The 23,904-nt window shown below is 43.3% G+C and overlaps 1 protein-coding gene across 5 annotated transcripts in view; it reads right to left on the bottom strand.

Moving 5' to 3' along the window:
• MAGI3 (membrane associated guanylate kinase, WW and PDZ domain containing 3) overlaps positions 1 to 23,904 on the bottom strand; it is a 381,198-nt gene that overhangs the window by 185,733 nt on the left and 171,561 nt on the right. For 4 of the 5 annotated variants that reach the window (XM_054979846.1, XM_054979847.1, XM_054979849.1 and 1 more), the window contains exons 4-7: positions 10,430 to 10,639; positions 8,425 to 8,599; positions 7,027 to 7,106; positions 4,257 to 4,314 (exon numbers count right to left, since the gene is read on the bottom strand). In XM_054979846.1, coding sequence (XP_054835821.1) covers positions 4,257 to 4,314; positions 7,027 to 7,106; positions 8,425 to 8,599; positions 10,430 to 10,639 — 523 coding nt within the window. Of the gene's footprint in view, positions 1 to 4,256; positions 4,315 to 7,026; positions 7,107 to 8,424; positions 8,600 to 9,923; positions 10,113 to 10,429; positions 10,640 to 23,904 lie in introns of those variants that run through there. The other variant, XM_054979848.1, reaches the window with a different exon arrangement.

Below are 23,904 nucleotides of genomic sequence, written 5' to 3'. Positions count from 1 at the left end.
AACACACTAAACATTTTATTCAAAAAATCTAATTATCCTGGAATGCATGCATACCATTGGAATGAATTATATCAGAGCACTCAGACTTGGAAGGGCTGATACTTGCTTGAGAAAAGTATTGATTGAGGATGAAATATTCCAGCCATGTATTCAGGAGGCAAAACCCCATCCTTTCATTAATAAAATATAGAGAATGTTATAGAAATTGAACCAATTGTTTATGAGAGAGCCACACAAATGAGTTGCAGACCGTGCTTAATGTGTAGAGGTGGGCACGAACCGTGAAAAAAACGAACCATGTGGGTCATGCGTTTTCACAAACCAAGAACTTCCACGAACTGGGACAAGTTTGAGAACCGGTTCATGGTTCATGGGCTTTAAATGCCCCTTTCCATGCTGCTTCACAGAGCCCTACTCACAATTTAAATGGTCATTTCTCCACCGCTTGGAGCAGTCGGGAAATGGCCATTTAAACAGTGGGGCTTGGCTGCCCGGCCAGGAGTTCTCAGCCAGCCAGCCAAGCCCCGCCCACAGTTTAAATGGCCATTTCCCTGTCGCTGAAAAGCTGCTTTTAGAATTTTGCCCCTATTTCTGTCGCCTTTTGCTTTTACTTTTCATCTATCTTTAGCAATTTTAAGAGTTTCCTCAGTCATCCATTTAGGCTTCTCCGTTATTTTGGCTACGGGAATAGTCTTTGCACATTCTTCCTTGATAATATCTCTGGTTTCAGCCCACAGTTCTTCCGGCTCATGATCAATTAAACTTAGTATTGCAAATCTGTCCCTTACCTGATCTTTAAACAGTGCTTAATAGCTCTCATTTATTTATCATATTAGTGTCCTATCCTGCCTCCCAAGAAGTATATGACTTTATGCTATTGTATCCTCACAACCTTGGAAAATTAGTGAGTGGGGATCTGAACCTCAACCACATGATCACTAAACCGTGAATTTTACTGGAGATCCCATATTTCTTCATGCCTAAAAGGCCCCCCTCTCCCTGTACATACTTGTATAGCAGCTCCAGGTACCACAATGGTTTCTGTTCTCTGCATCCTCATTCGGGGCTTTTTCTATTGCAATCTCTGCACTTTGGAATAACCTCTCAGTGTATGAGGTAGGCCCCTAAACTTTGATGGCTTTCAAGAAAGACTGTATCTTAGCGTTATTTAACAGAACAATTGGAATTTCCTAAAAGAATCATTTTACGAGAGCTGGTTTTGGTGGTTGTTTGCTGGATTTTAAGTGTGTAATTTATTATTTTAGAATGAGTTGCAAGCCATCTTGGATCCCAAATGTTTGTGAGAAAGGCAGGCATTAAATTATTTAAATAAATTGTTTACAAGTTATAGAACAACTGAAACCATGAAATGTCACTGATCACAAAAACCTCTAAATATAGTTAAGAATTATGTTAATTTTAAAAGGCCATATTTGTAACTCCCATATCATATTATTCCTAAATGGTAAATCTAACTTAGAGCTAGAAATTTAACAGAAGGTTAAATTTCACAACTCACGGTGAATTTATTCTTACAACTACCAAGCCTTAACAGAAAGCTACAGTCATTTACATTCCTCATTAAGTGTGCTGGCATTCTGGGAGACCTGCAGGACAATCCTCAACAATAACAGCAATCATTCAAAAGATCCAAGAAAACATGCTAGAACTACCTTGTTATTTCAGATTCAAACATTAGCTAGGCTTCAACAGTTTTATATTAAATGAAAGCTGAATAGTAAAGATGCTTAAAATATTGGAGGCCTCGTACAAAGATCTCCCACATGTATAAGATCAGACTATTCCAAGTGTCTGTGAAGGTATGTATTAATGCAGTAATGAGCACACCTCTGAAGAAGGCAGAACTACAGAGAATCCTATATCTACTGAGGTTTCCACCCAACTAAGAGGTCTTACATGCTACAGACCATAAACCAGACTTACAGAAAATGATACAACAACCTTCTGTTTCACCAAAAGAACTTCTCATACTTTGACAAGTTCAATGCATTCAGCAAGCTCTAAAGCATGGGTACAGTACAGCCCACAGAGACTCTTCCTGTAGCCCACAGCACTAGCAACCATAATCACTCCCCCGTGAATTAGATGGAGGTGGACTCCTGTGTCATGGAAACTGACACCTCCCAATGATGTTATAGTTGCAATGATTACTGCAATGCCTGACTCAGCTAGGAAGTGCTAATTTCTCCCAAGTGAATCTCTCATCTGAGTCAGAGGTGCTGTGGTAGAGCCAGTTCCAGTGGAAGGACCAATAATCTAGTAAGAGAAGTCCTCTTCTTATGAGACATCTGCTTCTCTGATAAATTGGCTTGGACGCTAAAGCTGGAACAGCAATTGCATCACCCTCAACTAAGCTGGGAAGTTATAGTGGAACTGGCTGGGCCATTGATGTTGCTATGGTGATCACAATACCTCAGACTCAGATAAGAAGTGACCCCTACCCTTGGAAGAAATTGGTGTTTTCTGCTGAGTCTGTGGTGCTGCAAATCAGAGAAAAGCAGAGGGTGGAGTTTGAGACAACGAAGTGGAGCTGGAATGTGAGACAGTTCTTTTTGCCTTGTGAGGGGCAAGCATATCATGACCTTGGACACATTTGGAAGGCTGCTCCTTGCATTTATTAGAGTGATCTCACCTGGGAGATAAGCGACAAGCACTGCTCCAGATTCTATCTAACCCCAGCATGATGAAAACCTAGAATGGCTGGAGAAGAGCTTTCCAAGAGGAGTCATCTGTAGTGTAGCTCCGACATGAGTAAAAATAAAAGGCTGTTTGAACAGTAGTCAGGAAGCAATGGCTGTATACTTCCCACTCTACAAAAACGAAAGCATTGAATTCTAAGGGTGGTTGGTGAAATGTGTGTGATTTTGAAGCACATGCAATCAGTCTAATTATTTGTAATGTAGCTTGTTTAGCTGATGTAGTTTCTTGTGCTGCTTTTTATGCACTTCCTATTGCCAACTGTTTGGGTGCAGAAGATAGAGAAGATCCTTACGATGGTGATGTCAAGAAGAATGACCTGGCTTCAATAACAGTATATCTTGGTCCATGAAAGTATCTGAACTGTGCATCCCATCTCTAGAGTATGCCTTCCTACCACAACTTTTTACCTATTTTTTAAAAACTATTCCATTATAAAAAGGAACAACGTTACGTCCAGAGGGCTGGAAGTACACTGTTCCCTGTAGCTGTTTAACAAATGAAACTTTTTCACAAGGCAATCCACTTTCTGTGTCATATTTCTACAAACAGCAGCAACAGCAGCACAAGTCACTTCCATTTCCTACTCTCTGATAGCTCATGAAGGAAATTTTTCAGTCTGCCCATGGAATGGGCATCTGTTTAACATTAATGTTGCACACAACATCACTTCTTGTTCCATTTCTGCAAAGCTGATACTGAGGAAAGTGTCCAAGGGATCTCTTGGGCTAAAGAAATTGAGGATGACTGTTCTGCAGGTGGAAAAGCCAAACTTTTGAAGCAGAGTAGATTATGTTGTCTCCGTGAAAAAAATCTAGTGCCTCAACAGCTATAGCACTAGAGCAGATGTAGCATTTTGCTTCAAGTCTATTGCCTGGCCATTCTGCTCACCTACAGCTGAATCTCTGAATCAAAAACACAGTGAAAATGTCTTATGATCTGTACTAAAGCAAGCTATGTTTTATCAAGTGCCCCCTTTTTACAACTGTTCCAAATTGTTGTACCATGATGTATTTAAACAGACATAAACATCTTCAGTGCTATAAAACTTGAAAAAAAATTCAACTATTTGAACAAAGAACACAACTAGAAGAACCAAAGAAATTGGTGGCATTTCAGAAGCGATGTGTGTTGATACACAAGGGTGTGTGGGGGGGAGTGATTATGTCGTACTAAAAAAGAAAACACTTCCACAGCATCTGTACAGTTTCTGAAACATGAGAAAAATTGGACTTCTGAACCACTGCCAAAGTAGCTGGTACTACACAATATTTAAAGAACTGCCAACATTTCTATTTATAAGGGGGAAATAAAATGCTCTGTCATAGGCAAAATGCGAAGGAGATCTACTTCGTACAAAATGTTCTATGGAAAATGGATGTAGTGTGTGTATCTGTGCAGGTGTTACTTGATTTCACTGGCCTTCCCTTATCTTGTAACTTCTTTTAAGTTGTAGAAGTATAATTATTTATGCATCATATCATGTTTTCCTATGATTAATTTAATTACAACATAACAGCAAAAATGCAAAAACTTACTCAACATAGTACGTTCCATACTGTGGGTCTTCTATTTTCTCCCAACCGTAAGGAAGCTCTATAATTGAAAAAGAATGAACACAGTTGGGCACTTTAATAAAAGTTACTGAGGAAAATCTCATGTGATCCCATGAGTGAAAAGATAATAGGTATCCTACTCATGTAGGAAATATATTAAAAATATATGCTTCCTTAGATAAATATGCTTAGAGAAGGGGCTCTAAATCCCGTAACTAAGAAACAATGGAATAAAATGTAATATCATTTTTTTTCTAAAACTGTTTATATGCTTTAGCTGACAATAGATGATCAATGTGAAAGAGGATGTGTGTCAGACTCTGCTGTCTATGTAGGGTGTGCCCTCGAGTATCCATTTTCTTTGGTGAGCCCAGGAAAGGATGTGGATTTAGCTACACTCTGGACTCACTCACTTCAGCCCTTCACCTACCAGGCATGGCATGGCCCTTCCTCCCCAGCTACCTCTGGGCCAGCCTCATAAAGGGTTGTTCAGGAGTGAGGCCACCCCAGGTTCCTCCAATATCAGGGGCATGGGTCTGGCCAATGAAAGGTCTCATGGACAATGGCCTCCCTTGATGGGGCCTCTGCTATACAGCCCCGACATCCACCAAGGTTTCAAAAGGCCTCTCATTTGCCTTGTATAAGTCCCTGGAGGGGGGGCACCTATGAAGAATTCTCCTGTGTCCCTACAGCCCTTGGCTGAAGATCCTCCTTTCCTCAGTGCTGCCCTTCCTCCCTTTCTCTTGGCTATTCCTAGCAGAGCCATCTGTTCTGAGGGTGGTTCAATGACCCATTCACTTCAGGCATCATGGCTTCCCCTCCCACAGCCCCCAGACTGGCCACCCAGCTTGTAGGCAGCGGAGAGAAGTCACTCATTGCCAGTGTCACCACAGCCCACCCAGACAGCCCCACCAGAGTGGGTAAGTACAAGGGTGGGCCTGCCACTTCTCAACACTGTAGAACCTGGAAATTATGTGGGTTTGATTTTGTTTAAGATATCAGTCTTTGAACTCTAGTTTTGATTAGGCTTGCTTTAAGCAATACGGGGACTACAAGAGAAGAAGAATTCTATAGAATTAAATCATACTGCAAAAGAATATTTAAGCGATAATGCCTTTTCCCTTTCAAATTAAGTTCATAATTTATACTCTGAAGCAACTTTAGAACAAAGTGGAGTATCACCACATAATCTCAATTTATAATGTATGTTCGTTATTTTAGACTTTAACAGTGTGCAATTTAAACGTGGTATAAAATATTGCTAATTCTTTGTCCCAGTTCCCAAATTGTTTCTTCCCAAAAAGCTGAGGAAATTTGTGGAAATTTATTGATGCCTGCATATTCACAGATGTTACAAAAGTAAGCTGCCTGAGTTCAGGCACCTGTTTGGGTTGCCCTGGTAACTCAAAATGTTGAACAAAAGCTATTGGAGATAGCAGCAATGTCTATGAGTAGAGAGTGGGAAGGAAAAGGAAAAGCCAGATATGGTGATGAGGAGCCATAATCAGTGCAGCAGTGGTAGGAAGTAACCCACCCACCCACCCACCCACACCCACACACACCCACACACACTTGTATAGGGGTGTGTATTTATCCTTCTTGAGGCAGATTTTATACATATATTTCATAATTTGCAGCACAGGGGTATAACCAAAATTCACTTATACATGAGTGTCTTGGCTGTTAGGCTTAGAATAGAGATGGGCATGAACTGGAAAAAAACCCAAACCGTGTGGTTTGTGGTTCATCGCATCTCACGAACCACAAACTTTCACGAACCTGCCCCGGATTGCGAACTGGTTCGTTTGGTTCATGAGAACATTACATTCAGGTCAGCAAATCATCACTTCCGGGTCAGCAGAAGGCCTGCAGGAAGTCCATCCCCTGTTGTTTAGGAAACTGATTGATCAGTGCCAGGCTGTCAGCAGTGACGAACCAAAAAACGAACCAAATGAACCAGCCTAAAGTTCATTGCAGTTCATCAGAAATGGGCTCTGACGAATTACCGGTTCGTATTTCGGTTCGTGCCCATCTCTAGTTTAGAATAAACTGGCCTATCAACAACGTTTTTTAAAAAGGTTTTACTCATTCAATAAATCATACTACTATTCTGACAATGCAGAATTTGCTTGAAGAACGTGCAGCAAAAGTATCTATGTAATATCACCCTCTTGCAAGTTTTGATGAAAGAGTTGAAAGAACATGAAAATCACTTTTCTGAAGTCTCTATATAATCATATATCGTGTCACCAAGTCGCCATCAGCCTATCCTACTACAGGAATGTTATATGAGCTTTTGTCTTAGAAAGGTACTGTATTTATGTGTCATCAAATGTGATAACTATTGCCTTACCACTTTATATCATCATTTCCTTCTGATGTTGCCAAAGGTTGTGAAGCAATTGATTTACTTGTTCTTCTGTTGCCTTCAATGATAGGCTCAAGTAGGAGGTACTGAAGCTCATTATTTTCCTTTTATTGTGCCTGGAATATCTCTGCATGTTTTTAATACCAAACTACAGAAAATTTCTTCAAGGCTTATTCTAATTCATGCAATAGCAGGCTGACTAGCTAGTACCAAATTACCACATGTCAACATGGGAAAAACAACTCTGTAGGATTCTTTCTGTGCTTCTTAACTGTACGCAGAAAGCTGCAATCTAGATCCTTAAAATCTACAGAACTTATGCCATTGCCTTCAACAACAGCTAGATTAAATTCTACAAAGGACCCAGGACCCACAGTTTCTTACCTCCATCTTCACAATCTTCAGGAGCTTTGGCTTTTTTACAAAGACGAGGATCCAGCCAGGTGGTAGTTTTGGTGTTATGACTGGGAAACACAGAGCATTCAGTTAAAGAAGAATTGCTAAACATAAAAGGTGCCCCCCCATCATATGTACTATAGCACTATGGGAATCCGTTCCCCGTGGTATGGTCTCACATGGCTGTGTGTGAATGATGTAATTTTGTAGGTATCCTCTTCCCTAGCCAAGTGCTTATTGCATAAGAAACTGATACCTTCTATTACACAGCTGCAGTTAAACAATGAAGTGGCAGAAGCACTAATCAGATTCTAAAAACATTAATTTCACTTATATTAAATATTCCAGAATTAGATGCAAGATATAATAAAACTTGCTTGAAAAATACCACCAATAATGAACATGATCAAAATGGGAAAATGCTCTTAAAATTGTTATTAAATATTTATCCTTTTCATTCAAGTAACCCAGGAAAATATATATTGTTCCTCTGTCTCCATTTCTTTTCACAACAACCTTGTGAGGTAGGCTAAGCCTGTGATTGTGACAGGTTCAAGGTCAGCTGTGAGTTTTATGGCTAAATAGGGACTTGGACTCATGCTTCTGCAGTCTTTGCCACTCTAAAAACCACATCATACAATAAACAACGTTCTCTTTTTCCAATTGTGAAACAAAGTTCATGAAAAAGGCCTGGTTTTTGAGGTACATGTTTGTAGCCACAGTTTATAAAGTTTACCTACAAAATAGCATGTTTGTTTAAAGTGAGGTAAACTTAGGTTACTGCTGTCAGAAAATATTGGTAACTCTGGTGATTCTGTGGAACTGTGGGATGTATGTGTAAGATACCAGATTAATCATACACACGTCCCTTTGACTTCCTTTATAACAGATGTATAAACAATTTCTATACTGCTTGATTTTAAATATTTACCTATTTAAAAATGTGGAATAGGTCATATTTATAATAACGGATGTACCAATTGTATAGAGGTTCAGTCACAAGACATCCACTATATTTTTAAACTGCAACCAATGGCAAGAGATGGTAAATAAAAATACCCCCTTAACTGAAGCACTTAAAAGAATCTGAAATGCTAATAAAAAGAGATTAATCTGCAATGCAATAAAAATGATTTTTACAAAGCTGCCTCATACAAAAGGATATTTTATGTTTATCATAGGGTTCAAATCAATACAGATACTTACTTTTCAGAAATTTTTTCAAACAGATAGAAATGCTTTAAAATGCTTTATAATTGATATTTTTCCTGCTACCCTCTGCACTGAGATATCATATCATTCACTGAAACTGGCTGGAGAATAATAATCAGCTTAAAAACTTCAAAAAAATGACACTCCTAATATACAGTATCAACTTCTACTTACTCAATGAAATAGATCATTCCTGTGTCTGTGTAGGCCATTTCCCAGTTCTTAGGCAAAGGCTCTAGATTTTCTTCCCTTGATAAATAGTTTCTGAAATCCATGGAACTGTTTGTTTGATTGTAACTAGGTATAGGTTTCATCCAGTCGGAAGAATCTGAATGTCTCTCTTTGTTTTCTGCAATTGTTTAAGATGAATTGTTAGTCTGTCATATTTTCATGCTACTTTGCTCACAATGAAGCACTTTCTTGCCTGGATTATAAGCAAATGCCAGTTAAAAGATCCCTCCCCAGTATTTTATGCCCTATTATTTTGATGTTTCGAACTTTAAATAAATGAATACTGAATAATGCATTTCACTTGCCATATAGCCAACTTAGTTATGCCTTGGCTGAAAAATAAATATAGGATGAGACCTATAAAGCCCATTTAATTGAATTTCCTTGCACTTAATAACATTTGCACAGCCTGCTGCAGAACGTATGCTGTTTTCCTCTCAAAAGTACTAAACATGTCAAAAAATGATTATAAAAGGAACAAAGTGAGAATTTTTGGCAATATTGTCAATAAACTGAAACCCACGTTTCACCTATCTTTGTGTGTCCATATGGTTTGTGTTGTGAGTAGACATGGGCACAATCCAAAAAAAAATACCGATCAAGCTGTTCGTAGATGTGCGCTGGTGACGACCCCAGATCACCGATTCACTCTGATCAAGTCCCGTTTCCAATCTGGGATCTGGGATTGGAGGGGCGCCCCCCCCACACACACACTTAGAGCAGAGGGTGGAAAAAGTTTTTAATCTGGAGACGAGCCGCCTCCCCTCAGGGAGGGGACGTTCTCTCTCTCTCTCTCTCTCTCTCTCTCTCTCTCTCTCTCTCTCTCTCTCTCTCACACACACACACACACACACACACTTAGAGCAGAGGGGGGGGGAGTTTTTAACCTGGCGATGAGCCGCCTCCCCTCAGGGAGGGGATGTTTTCTCACACATACACGCACGCACTTAAAGCAGGGGGGGAGTTTTTAACCTGTCCCTGCCTCTCCAAATAGAGAGACACCCCGTCAACAAGTTTCAGCCAGCTTTTAAAAAAAAGCAGGGATAGAATCTCCATTCCTCCCCACCCGATTTTAAAAGCAAGCAGCCAGTCTTCCAAAAGCATATTTTAAACAGGAAGAAAGTAAAACCAGGATCCACACGGATCCTCGCGGATCCTATGGTTTTTTAAATAGGAAAAACACAAATGAAACATCAAATCACATATCAACTTCTTGCAAAAAGCAGGCACTGGGCTGAGAAGCCAGGAGGAGAGAGAGATCTCTTTTCAGTGTTAACTCTTTCAACGCACTGAATGAACTCAGGAGAGGAGTGCAAAACATATGCTACAAACTAGGAAGTAGAGAAGTAATTGACATAGGTAAGGGCAGGATGAAGCACATGAACTCTGTACATGTCAGACAGCGAAATCTGACAATAATGCTGAATTGTTTCTTACACTACCTGTGGCTCACTGTTGGCATTAGACTGAAGGAGACGGCCAAAGAAGAGCGGATGTTTCAGGCCCGCAAGAGCATTTTAACCGTGTTCTGGGTTTTTTTTTTCTTCATAAACCATCTATTCGAGAAGGGTTCAATCTCCCCATGAATGACAGTGAAAAGTTATCCATCAATTATTAAAGATACTAAGGTAGCTTAGGGGAAGACAACATGCTCTGCATCTTTCTTTCTTTCTTTCTTTCGTTTAGGAAGACAGAGATTGAGCTAAGATGAGTAAAGAAAAATTATTACAAATTGGACTATGGAAGGACAACTTGGGGGCTATAACATTAAAGAGCAATTGTTTTAGAGAAAAAGTAAAGGGGAAGTTTTGAGTATATTCTTAAGGGGAAAAGAAAGCATAATTTACCATGAGCTAAGAACACAGCAGCCTACAGAAAGGGAACAGAAATGAGATGGACACCGGGTAAACAACTCTTCCCAATGCTATAGCATATTTATGATACTTACCAATGCCTCCACTGCCATTAACTGCTTCCTTTTCTTCCTCCTCTTCTTCTTCAGGAAGAGAGCTGTCCATTTTCTCCATCTTGCTGACTGATGTGGTTCTTTTCCTTTGAGATTCTGGGTCAAAATCATTATCAAAAAGCACCTGGTCCACTGGATCGGGCTGAAATGGACTGGGCTCAGCCGGAGGTTTGGGGGTACCATAGAAATTACCTTGTATAACATCCATGTACATATGAGAAAAAGAGAGAAAGCATGTGCATAACACTTAGAAAACATGAACAAGAATTTTGACAACACACTTGATCATTCTATATTTTTGAAAAACTGGGACACCTTATTCAGTTCAACTGTCACATTTGATCTGCCACATTTAAACTGCAGAGTGTGCCTAAGGCTTGGATAATTTATGCTTAATTAGTATAATTTGCATGCAAGTGGTCAAGTAATCTTGTCTCAACACTTGAACATTTTTAATCAACTGGGAAGACTATGAACCTTGGTCTTATTTATCTAAAATGTTAGAATGAAGCAAAGCTAAATGTGGATGTTTTATTTAACTTCTGGATACTGTGACTTTCAGACTTAATACTGTATTTAAATTTTTGAAGAATTCATAGGCATTTGGAGGAGGTGAGAATGAGATCTACACTTCATGTATTTACTGTGTGCACAAATATAACATCGGTGTACTACAGTAATCTTGTCCTCCATTTAAAATACAATCCTACTCTCCTTTAAAAACAGAAGTTGGGGGAGGGGGGTCTTTTCACAGTTCTAACTGAACTCTATACCTCCTTTCCCAACATGCTTTTCAAAAACTAAAGATGTTTATACATTTATCTTGAATACAAGAATAATTAGGTAGCGTACTTCACTTTGCTGAAATGCTCTAATGTCCCAACACAAAAGTGTATTTTTGATGCTGGTGCACATCAGAGTAAAGCATTTAATCCTAAAGTAGCTGCCCTACATGTAGCTTTTAAAATGAGGGATTTGTTATTTTGCTTTTCATTCACTAATGCCCCAGAATGAGACTTACAGAAGAGATTTGTAAGAGTAACAGAGAACGGTGAAAATTAAGATCAATTCTGTTTTTATATACAGCACATCATAATTAACTAATCTGAAGAAATCTAGTTTTTGGCAGGCTGAAGCTAAGAGCAAATTTAGTTTTGTGCAGAAAAATGAAACAGCAATTTACACAAAGGCAGAATAAAAATACACAGTTGGAGATTTAGTCCCATGCTTTCAAATGGCAGCTTGTTCTTGAAATAAAGCTATTAGCTCAATATTGAATTACACCTGAGAAACTTTAAAATACTTTCATTTTAATATGTTGAGAGACCCCCAGTATTTTTCAATACAGTGCATTGAAACAAAAGCTTAAATAATTGCCTTTCATGCTAATTAATCCTATGAATTTCATAAGGGAATTTGTCATAGTACAAAAAGATTTCCAGGGCTTCAACTATCTTAACATTTTGTAGCTAAACTTTACCTTGCTTTCACAAAATATTTCAGGATTCCATATGAAATGTCACCACCAGTTAGTCTAATATTAGTGAAAGTTTGGGCTAATAGTCACTCGACTAAAAGCTAGTTGAAACTTTATGAACTTAAAAAGCAACATACATCTTAGCTACCTGCAAACAACAACAGACAGAAGCTATTCTCCTCATCCTTAATACTGAAAAGCCTTTGACTCTCTGGAATCAACTTACCTACAAGAACTCCTAAAATTTATAGGATTTGGAAATAAATTTCTTTGCGCAACCAATACAATATGCACACAAGCAACAGCTCAAATAAAAATAAATGGAACATCAGAAGTAACAAAGCTTTCCAGAAGGACAAGACAAGGCTGTCTCCTTTCATCTTTGTCATCACCTTAAAACCCTTAGCTACTCAGAACCCCTGAAGTGAGGAAGTTGTCTCCCAGCTCCCACCCACCTACTTAGTCCCCCTGTCCTTCCTAACCCCACCCCACCCCACCCCACCCCACCCCACCCCACTTACCTGGCCATGGAGCCAGGAAGAAGACCAGCTGGCTAACCACAGCGGCCAGCTGGGTGGTGTGGAAGGCTGCCACCACCGCTGCCTGCACCGCCTCCTCTGTCGCTGCAGAGAAGGCATAGGTAAGTGGGGTGGTGGGAGGGAGCCCTTTAAACTTCAACTGGTCCACTGGGGGAGGATTCTCCCATGGGCCAGTTGAAGCCCAGGAAATGCCCCAAAGCTTCCTGAAATGACCCAAATTGCTTTGGGAACCTTTGATTTGGAACCACCGAATCTTTACGGATTTTTTCCCAAATCAGATGCCCGAATCGCACACCCCTACATGCTACTATATATGACAAAGCCAGAAGAAATGTATCTACAAGAAATCCTCGATCTATATGCTCACATTTCTGGCTTAAAATCAACGGTACTCCCTATTAACATTAAACCGCAAACCAACAAGAATATCTGCTCAAAATATAATTATCAACGGGCTGACAATTACCTTCCATATCATGGAATTAATATCCCCTTTAACTTGAATCATCTAATAAAATATAACCATGCTCAAAAAACCAGGGAAATAAAACTAGACTGATTCAAATGGAACAAAAAGCAAAACGCATGGTATGACAGATATTATTTAGTCAAAGCATTTGTTCTTCCAAAAATAATCTTCCTTTTCCGTGCCATCCCAATATCACTACCAATAGAAACAGTGAAGGTGTATCAGATGAGATTGCCAAAACAAACAAAGAAGGACAAACCAAGAGACATACAAGCAGAGTTCCCTGACGAGAGACCTCGCAAAAGGATACTTGAACTAGCCAGAAGCAAAGGCTCGATCTCATATAAAAGAACACCCATCTTCGTCTATAATAACATAATAATAACATTCAATTTATATACCACCCTTCAGGATGACCTAATGCCCACTCAAAGTGGTTTACAAAGTATTTATTTATTTATTTATTTATTTATTTATTTATTTATTTATTTAATCATATTTATATTCCGCCCTCCCCACAAACAGGCTCAGGGCAGATAACAGCATTAAAAACATTTAAAACGTTTCATTAAACATTATCATAAAACATTAAAAGCATTGTATAAAGATATTAAAAATAGCAGCACTCTTTTTTTTTTTAGTGGCGATTACAGAAAGTGCAGCAGTGCAATTGAAACATGGCAGCAGCTTCAGAACAGTGGTGGACAGCTCTCATAGGGAGGGGAGTAGATGTTATATCCTCCAGCCAGTGGAGGCCCAGACTCAGCCATAAGCCTGGCGGAACAACTCTGTCTTACAGGCCCGGTGGAAAGATGGTAAATCCTGCCGGGCCCTGGTCTCGGTAGACAGAGTGTTCCACCAGGTAGGAGCCAAGACTGAGAAAGCTCTTGCTCTAGTCAAGGCCAGGCAGGCTTCCTTGGAGCCAGGGACTGATAGTAATTTCTTTTCTCCTGATCGGAGGGTCCTCTGGGGAATATACGGGGAGAGACGGTCCCTCAGATACGCTGGCCCCAGTCCACACAGGGCCTTATAGGTCAATACCAAAACCTTAAACCTGATCCGATACTCCACTGGCAACCAATGCAGCTCGCGCAATATTGGTGTAATATGCACCCTATTCGCTGCTTTCATAATGATGAGTGCCGCTGTAATCTTCGGGTCAGGCACAAGGGTAGGCCCGCGTAGAGCGTTTTACAGTAATCCAACCTAGAGATGACCGTTGCCTGTAGTTAAGTCACAGGTAGACAGGTAAGGGACAAGTTGTCTGGTCTGCCACAGATGGAAAAAAGAAGATCTAACAACCGCTGTGACCTGTGCCTCCATTTTCAGGGAGGCATCTAGGATCACCCCCAGGCTCCTAACCCTCGGAACAGGCACAAGCTGTGCCCCATAGAGGGTTGGGAGCCGGAGTCCCGAATCCAGTCCCCCATGGCTCAAGTATAGGAAACTGATTGATCAGTGCCAGGCTGTCAGCAGTGACGAACCAAAAAACGAACCAAATGAACCAGCCTAAAGTTCATTGCAGTTCATCAGAAATGGGCTCTGACGAATTACCGGTTCGTATTTCGGTTCGTGCCCATCTCTAGTTTAGAATAAACTGGCCTATCAACAACGTTTTTTAAAAAGGTTTTACTCATTCAATAAATCATACTACTATTCTGACAATGCAGAATTTGCTTGAAGAATGTGCAGCAAAAGTATCTATGTAATATCACCCTCTTGCAAGTTTTGATGAAAGAGTTGAAAGAACATGAAAATCACTTTTCTGAAGTCTCTATATAATCATATATCGTGTCACCAAGTCGCCATCAGCCTATCCTACCTCCGTCCTTGTTGGGTTCAGTTTCAGTCGACTCTGTTTCAACCAATCAGTCACGGCTGCAAATGCATGTTCCAGGACATCTGGGGCTGAGCCGGGCTGGCCGTCCATCATCAGATACAGCTGGGTGTCATCTGCATATTGATGGCACCCAAGCCCAAAACTTCGCACCAGCTGGGCAAGATGTTAAACAGTAAAGGGGAGAGAATTGCCCCCTGTGGGACCCCACACACCAATGGGTGATGGGGTGACAATTTCTCCCCAAGCGCCACCCTCTGTCCCCAACTGTGGAGAAAAGAGACAAGCCACTGTAAGGCAGTCCCTCGTATCCCCACATCGGCGAGGCGGTGAGTCAGAAGATAGTAATCGACTGTGTCAAACGCTGCTGACAAATCCAGTAATATCAGCAGCGCTGAACTACCTCGATCCAGATGTCTGCGAAGGTTGTCTGTGAGGGCGACCAGCAGCGTCTCCATCCCATGTCCTGGCCGGAACCTGGACTGAAAGGGATCTAGGGCCGAGACATCATTCAGAAAACCCTGTATCTGTCCCACTGCCACCTGCTCAATCAACTTTCCCAGAAACGGGAGGTTCGAGACTGGGCGATAATTGACCAGGTCAGTGGGGTCCAGTGATGGTCTTTTCAGGAGCGGTCTCACCACGGCTTCCTTTAGTGGCCCAGAGAAAACCCCCGTGCCCAAGGATGTGTTAACAATGGCCTCCAACGAGGACCGCAGACCATCGTCACTGGCCTTTACCAGCCACGATGGGCATGGGTCCAGGGGGCACGTGGTGGGCCTAACAGATTGCAGGGTCCTGTCAATTTCTTCCCCGGAGAGTGGACTGAACTGATCAAATACTGACCCTAAAGATGGCCAAGGGGTCTCTAGTTCCTTCACTGTATCAACTGTGGGTGGCAGGTCACGGTGGAGAGACAAAATTTTTTCAGCAAAAAAGCTGAAAGTATGTTATTATTCCCACAACAATTCCCCCTGTGAGCTGAGAAACAATGGCAATCCATACTCAATAGTTTCCTTCCAAGTCCTGAGACAGAAAACTACCAGTGGAGGCTTCAACTACCCAGACTTAGGGCATGGCGTCAGAGCTGTCGAGGATGTACGCTTGAAGAGATAGCTCCATCCCTCTCTAACCCACACCTCGGCAAAAGCCTCAAAACACCCTCATCACAATCTTGAATATGAGAAAGCAAGACACAGAGAGGAGAAACAACTCTAAAGCCATGAAAAATTTGCAAGAATACTTCCTGATTACACACCAGACTGTGCCACAGGAGACCAAAGGAGACGCACAGCCCCAAATGGTGGACAAGCAGGGATCTGACGAAATAACTCCAATAAACTCTTCAGACCCAACACTGGCAACGCAGCTGGCTAAGCTGGATTGTAACATTTTTATTCAAATGCCAGCCTTGCTACAGCCATTTGTTGACCAACTCGCTGAAATAAAAATGGACTTAAACAAAACAACTCAAAAAGCTGACTGCGTAGTACATCTTGGTATAACTGTGCAAAATGAAGTTAGATCTACCTAGCAAAGTACTCATCAAAAGAAAGGAACTTAAAGACACAACGGAAGCTTTGAGGCAAACATACGATATAAATGGCTGAATTTTACCAAGTTATTTGTGAGGTATTAGAAAAAATCTTACTATGTGACTGACTCCAACACAGGACTAGCCCTACTTCAAAACATCAACATTGAAACACTGACGGATTTTGATAAGACAACACAGAAAAGAAAGATGCTACAATCACTTTCCCCATATAAGGGAAGCAAAATCCCTGTTCATTGTAACTGAAGGTATTCCTGTTTTTAAGAGGGGCGATCAAACAGACCCTTGTAATTACAGGATATTAGTTTACTACCAGTAATCAGTAAACTATATACATCCTACCTGTACTACAACTTAACTGACTGGATTTATTCTGAATCAGTGACAGGTCTAGAGCAAGCAGGCTTCATCCAGGGAGCATCAGCTACTGACCACCGTATTGTTCTGTACCATCTATTTTTTTATTTATTAGACTTATATTCCGCTTTCCCTGCAATGCAGACTCAGAGAGGCTCACAACCCGATTAAAACGCAATACAATAAGCAACATATAGCTAAAATCAATTTAAAACTGGCAGCAAAATTTAAACAGACAGCAGATTTCACAGTCCTGCATGATCACTGGGTCTACGGAGGCTAATACTCACCAATAAGCTAAAAACCAGGAGGGGGTCTCCCCCCCCTCCACCAGTAGGAGGCTGAGAGGAGGTCTGCCCACCTAAACCGCCAAAAGTCTGGCGGAACATCTCTGTCTTAACAGGCCTGACAGAATGCTAAGAGATCTGGCTGGGCCCAAGTTGTCTCAGACAGAGAGTTCTACCAGATTGGGACCAGGGCCGAGAAGTCCTGGGCCCTACTCAAGGCAAGACAGATCTCCTTGGGGCTGGGAATCTCCAGAAGATGTTTCCCTTCTGAGCAAAGTGCCCTCTGGGGTATACAGGATGAGAGGTGGTCCCAAAGGTATGCTGGTCCCAGTCCGCTAAGGGCCTTAAAGGTTAAGACCAGCACCTTGAACCTGATCCGGAACTCCACTAGGAGCCAGTGCAGCTGGCGCAAGACAGGTGTCATATGGATCCAGAATGGCATCCCGGTAAAGAGTCGCACCACTGCATTCTGGATCAGCTGTAATCTCCAGAGCAGGCCCAAGGGCAGCCCAGCATACAGCAAGTTACAGTAGTCCAGCCTGGAGGTGACCATTGCATGGATCACTGTCACAATGTCATGAGGTGAGAGGTAGGGGGCAAGCTACCTGATCTGATGAAGATAATAAAACACCAATCTGGCAACCGCCATGATCTGGGCCTCCATAGACAAGTAGGTGTCCAAGACCACACCCAGGTTCCTCTCCGTTGAAGTGGGCATGAGTAGTGCCCCATCAAGAGGTGGGAGCCAGATCCCTGAACCCAACAGTCCACAGCCCAGGTACAGGACCTCCATCTTCATTGGATTCAACTTCAGTCTGCTCTGCTTTAACCATCCAGTCAAAGCGTCCAAAACAGAAAAATATCAGAAAAATATATCCACTGTACCAAAAATAGCAGAAAAATATACCCGCTATTCTAGAGGAAAGTTATGTGTTGCCTTCATGGACCTGAAATCTGCATTTGATTGCATTCCTAGGACCCATCTGAGGCAAAACTAATGAAAATCACAATTGACTGTAGACTGCTATGGCTAATTCAGATGCTATATGACGATCAATCTAGACAGGTTAGATGTGGGCCAGAGAGACAACTTTCAAGGACATTTATTATGAGATCAGGTGTTAAGCAGGGACACCTAACGGCTCCATTCTTTTTAAATCTATATCTGAATGATCTGGCACCTTCTCTTAAACAAGATAAATTCCAACTGCCAAATTTGGGAGCCCCAGAAATTCCTGTATTGCTCTTTGCTGATGATGAAGTTTTAATATTACAATCTCCTATTGGGCTTCGAAGGCTAATACAATCTTTTTCCAACTACGGGAACACGGCCTGTCAATTAATGTTGCTAAGTTGAAGATCCTTGTTTTTACAAGACAAAGAAAAGACCGCAAATATAAATGGAGATTAGAAGATAACCTGGAGCAGGTCAGATCTTTCAAGTATCTTGGAGTAACTTTTGATGATCACTTATCCTGGAAGCCCCAATGTGAGGCGGTGATGGCATCAGCAGTTTCTTCTGGGGCAGCAATAAAGCAATTCTTCTACAAAAAAGGTGGCCAATACCGTCCAGCTTCAATTACAATTTTTAATACCAAAATAATACTTCAAATATGGTGCAGCAGTGTGGATTAGTAAGATAGATGAAACAGCCCCTTGGATACTCACCGTGAAGGGTCCTTCTCCTCTGAGGACAGGAGGACATCTTGGGTGTTTCCCACCAACCAATCGGGGAGGCAGGAAGTAGAATCTTTCTTCCTCTTCCTTGGTATGTGGGACCACCCTCTCTTTCCTCAGTTCGGGTGACTCCCCTCAGCAGTATCTCGTGCTTACTAAACCTATACACTATTATAACTGTAATCTGAGAACAGAAGAAGAAAGAACAACATGCAAACATGCAAACGCTCTCTACAATGAAAACACAGAACAAACTCCGGCATCAATAACTAGATTTACAGCCGGAACATGTATAATGACATGAGTAACAATGTGAAGTACAGAAATGACAATGACAGATGGACGAAGCTCCAGGGAGGGCAAGATGTCCTCCTGTCCTCAGAGGAGAAGGACCCTTCACGGTGAGTATCCAAGGGGCCGTTCTCCCTCTGAGGCGGAGGACATCTTGGGTGCTCCCAAAGCAGTTTACTAAGTCCTGGGTGGGACGGAGTCTTCGTCCTCTACTACATGCTGAAGAACTCTACGTCCAAATGCTGCATCTGCCGAAGCATAAGTGTGGATATGGTAGTGCCTGATGAAAGTGGATGACGACGACCAGGTAGCTGCTTTACATATGTCTTCTATGGAGGCATTCCGTCTGAGAGCTGCGTTTGTAGCCGCGCTCCTTGCCGAGTGTGCTGTGATTCCTGATGGAACTTCCAGCTTCATAGTTTTGTAGGCCTCTTGTATACATGATTTGATGGCGTATGCAATGGCAGTGGATGACATGCGTTGCCCCAATCTGGGATGTGAAACGTTGACGAAGAGAGAATCCGATTGACGGATCGATTCAGTCCTTATCATGTATGCCTTAAGAGCTCTTCTAACGTCAAGATTGTGCCATTCCTTTTCTTTCGGATGAGATGGCTTCGGACAAAAGGAGGGCAAATTGATTTCCTGTGACCTATGGAATGTGGAATACGCCTTAGGCATAAAGGAAGGGTCTGTCCTAAGGACAACCTTGTCCCTATGAAAAATGCATAGGTCTGGACGGACAGATAGAGCGCTCAACTCGGAGATACGTCGAGCCGAGGTAATGGCCACAAGAAAAATTGTCTTCAGCTTCAGCCATTTCAGTTGTACATCCTTAATGGGCTCGAATGGAGGTTTTGTCAATGCTGAGAGAACGATACTTAAGCTCCAAGTAGGAAACCTGTGTACCGTTGGAGGTTTCAACAATGTAGCACCCCTCAGGAACCTTCGCACATGGTGATGTGAGGCCAGAGGTACGCCATCTAATGCTGGTAGAACAGTGCTAATGGCTGCCACCTGTTTCCTCAGCGTGGCCGGGCGTAAACCTCTGTCTAGCCCCTCTTGCAAGAAACTCAGTATCGAAGCCTTGGTGGGTTGAGTTGGATCGACTTGCTTGCGTCTACACCAGCGATGAAAAGCTTTCCAGGACGCGTTGTATATCCTGACTGTTGACGCCTTCCTGGAAGCCAGCAGGGTGGTTATAATGTCTGGAGGGAAACCCTCTAGTCGGAGATGGTCCCGCTCAATTTCCAGCCTGTCAGAGCCCACCACTCTGGACGGGGGTGCCAAATGGGCCCCTGCTGTAGTAGATCTGGATGGCTTGGCAGTCTGAGAGGAGAGGCTATTGACATCCGGCGCAGAGCTGCAAACCACGGCCTCCTCGGCCACCAAGGGGCGACCATGATCACTGTCGCTTGCTGTTCTTTTATTTTTCTCAGAAGCTTGGGAATCGTTGGTAGAGGAGGAAAGGCGTACAGAAGGCCCATTGGCCATAACGCATGTAGGGCGTCCGTCCCCTCTGCTCGTGGATGGAAGTACCTGGAAAAGAATCTCGGGAGTTGATTGTTCCTGTGAGATGCAAACAGATCTACCTCTGGTTTCCCGAAGTGTCTCACCAGCATCTGGAAGATCTCTCTCTTCAAGGTCCACTCCCCCGGGTGCAGAGACTCTCTGCTCAGCCAATCTGCTTGGATATTGAGCACTCCTCGGATGTGCTCTGCTTGTAGGGATTTGAGGTTGTGTTCTGCCCAACTGATGATTTTGTTGGCTTCTCGTTGTAGACGGGACGATCTTGTTCCCCCTTGTTTGTTCAGATAGGACTTTGCTGCGATATTGTCCGTCCGTATCAGTACGTGGTCGAGAGTCATTTGGCTGCTGAAGAATTTCAGAGCTAGGAAGATTGCCCGCATCTCCAATACATTGATCGGGAGTCTCCTTTCTCTCGCTGACCACTCTCCCTGCGTCGGAAAACCCTCTAGGGTTGCGCCCCAGCCTGTCAAGCTGGCATCGGTGAATATTTGAATAAGACGATGGGTGAGGAAGCTCTTGCCCTGTAGCAGGTTCATTTCGGTAGTCCACCAGCGCAGGCTTTCCTTGATCGGGAGTGGCACTTGGACTTTGAGGATCGTTTTGTGGGCGATCTGGGACTGGAATGGGCGTAGAAAACCCTGTAGGGGTCGTAGATGGAATCTGCCCCAGTAAATTGCTTCCGAGTGTGCCACTAACAGGCCCATGAATTTGGACAGGTCCATTAGTAATGATGATGGTTGTCTGATTATATTGGATGCCATTCGAATTAGTTTTGTTCTCTTCTCTTTCAGAAGAAACATGCAACCTTCTTTGGTGTCTATAATGAGACCCAGGTGTTCTAGACGTTGTGTCGGCTGAAGGGAACATTTGGCTCGATTGATAAGGAAGCCATAAGTCTCCAGAATTCGAATGACTTCTGCTGTTTCCTCGATCGATGTTTCCAGGGAGACAGATCTTATTAAGACATCGTCCAAGTAGGGATGTAATTGGAATCCCCGCTCTCTGAGTTTGACTATGGGAACTACCAACAGTTTTGTAAACACTCTGGGAGCCGTTGCCAGGCCAAATGGCATTGCTCTGAACTGAAAATGGCTGTCGTGTATGCAGAATCTCAGGAATTTTCGGTGGGCTGGGGCGATGGGCACATGGAGATATGCTTCGGTGAGGTCGATTGACGTTAGAAACTCCCCTTGCTGTAGAGCCTCTGCAATAGATCGAAGAGTTTCCATCCTGAACCGCTTCAGCTTGATGAATTTGTTTACATATTTTAAGTCCAGGATGGCTCTCCAGTCCCCGTTCCGTTTGGGGACTGTAAAAAATATTGAGTATACGCCCTGACCCTTTTCTTCTGCAGGAACTGGTTCCACTGCCCCTATTTGTAAGAGGTGTTGTATGGCTTGAATGGTGATTCGCCTCTTGTGTGGGTCTCTTTTGAAGGGCGAGATGATGAATCGCTCCGGTGGAAAGGTACGAAATTCTATTGCATAGCCTTTTGATACAATCTCCAATGCCCAGGCATCCGCCTTGGACTCTGCCCATATTTGTTGAAAACTGAGCAGTCGTCCCCCCACCGGAGCGCTTTGAGAGTCAGGGCTTCTGGCCCTTATCCTCGGACTCGTGCCTGTTGCCGCGGAGTCCTTGTTGTCTGTTGAACTTGGCTTGGAAGGGGCCTCTCCGAGGTTGTGGTCTAGTCGCAGACCAGTTACGTTTATGATCCTGGCGATTCCTGGGCAAGGTATGGTGCGATCTGAACGTTTGGTACCCGAAGGATCGTCTCTCTGGTCTCCTCAGGGACTTTGGGAGTGCCTTTTTCTTATCCTTGGTTTCCACTAATATTTTTTCCAACTGATCCCCAAAGAGTTTGTCGCCTTGGAATGGGTAGGCCATCAGAATAAGTTTGGCCTGGAGATCCGCTTGCCAAGCCCGGAGCCATAAAAGTCGCCTGGCCGAAAAAGAAGACGGCAGTGCTCGAGAGGCCATGGTCATTGCGTCCAGTGTGGCATCTGCGGTGAAGGTGCAGGCCTTCAATATTCTGTTAGTTCCGTCCAGAAGCCTCCTGTTATTTTCTGGAAGTAACTGAATTAGTCTCCTGGTCCAGACTACTGCAGCTCTGGACACCCTGGAGGCTATGGAGGATGCCTTGATAGACATAGCCAGAGCCTCATGAGCTCTTTTTAGCACCGCTTCTCCTTTTTTGTCTAGGCCATCCTTTATCATCCCTTGGCCATCTTCCAAAAGAAGTCCCTGGGACTGAAGAGCAGCAACAGGCGCGTCAATCACGGGTACCTGCAGGAACTGATTGGCAAAGTTAGGTAACACGTATAACTTTTTCATCACATTGGGAACCTGTTTGTTGGCTGCTGGCGTCAGCCATTCTGCCTTGAGCTGCCTCTCAAAATACTCAGGAAAAGGGAAGACTCTAGGGTTGTTCTCTGATCTGGGGAAGAACTCCCTATTCCCTTTTGGTCTGCCTTGTGATCCCTGTGAGGGGGTTTGTTCTTCCTCCCCCTTTCCTGACTCGTTCAGATCCAGGGCTGAAAGAGTTTTGGACAATAGGTAAGTATAATCGTCCATTTGAAACAGCCTATTAGACTGTTCTGGAACGGTGGTACTTGCTTCTTGTTCCTCCTCTGAGAGAAACTCCCCCTCCTCAGAAGCCTCGCTAAGTGAGTGGTCCTCCTCCACCCATCTAGGGGTTTTGTTTTGCTGCTTTCTGGCTGCTTTTGTTGGCCAGGATGCAGGCATGTTGCTCTGAGCCTGAGACAATCCTGTGGGCTCATCTAGGGAGGAAGGGCTAGGCCCTGGGCTTTCTGCTTGACAAAGGGACCTTAGTTCTTCTCTAAGGGACCTTCGAATAGCCGCTAACATCTCGGGGGATACGGAGGAAGCACTTACATTGTCTTCTGGAGTGCTGTGTCTGGAGCCCTGCGCCGGTATAGGTGAAAATTGCCTCGACTCCCCCGCCGGGAGGTTGGCAACCTCGGTGATGCTTTTTGGCGGGAAACGGTCCGCAGTGGCTGTTCCCGCCGAAACAGGGCTTTTTGCAGCCGCGCTCTCTCCTGGCGTCTGCTGACGACGCGCGTCTCTCCCCGGCTCCGTCTGCAACAGACGGGGCCATTTCTTGGTGGGCTGTGCTCCGTCGTCGCGCACTCTTCTGCCGGGGGGCCGATCAGGCCTCAAAGGCGAGTCGGACCCGGCCGGGCCTGTTTCCACCGTCGGGAGGACGGTTCCTGGAGAACAGCCCTCAGCCCTTTCCAAAAAGGATTCCTCTGAGTCCGATGACTCCTGTTCCCTCATCTGTCTCTCCATTCCTAATTAGAGGGATTTTTCCCTCTGTCTTCCCCTCTATTTTTTTTTGAAAGAAAAAAGGAAGAAGAGGAGAAGAAGGACAAAGGTGGAGGGATGAACAGACGAGGTGGGAACAGAGGTAAAGGTATG

This window comes from Eublepharis macularius, chromosome 5 (genome assembly GCF_028583425.1).
Source record: "Eublepharis macularius isolate TG4126 chromosome 5, MPM_Emac_v1.0, whole genome shotgun sequence".
Classification (NCBI taxonomy): Eukaryota; Metazoa; Chordata; class Lepidosauria; order Squamata; family Eublepharidae; genus Eublepharis; species Eublepharis macularius.
This window is presented reverse-complemented; position numbering and strand designations above follow the sequence as displayed.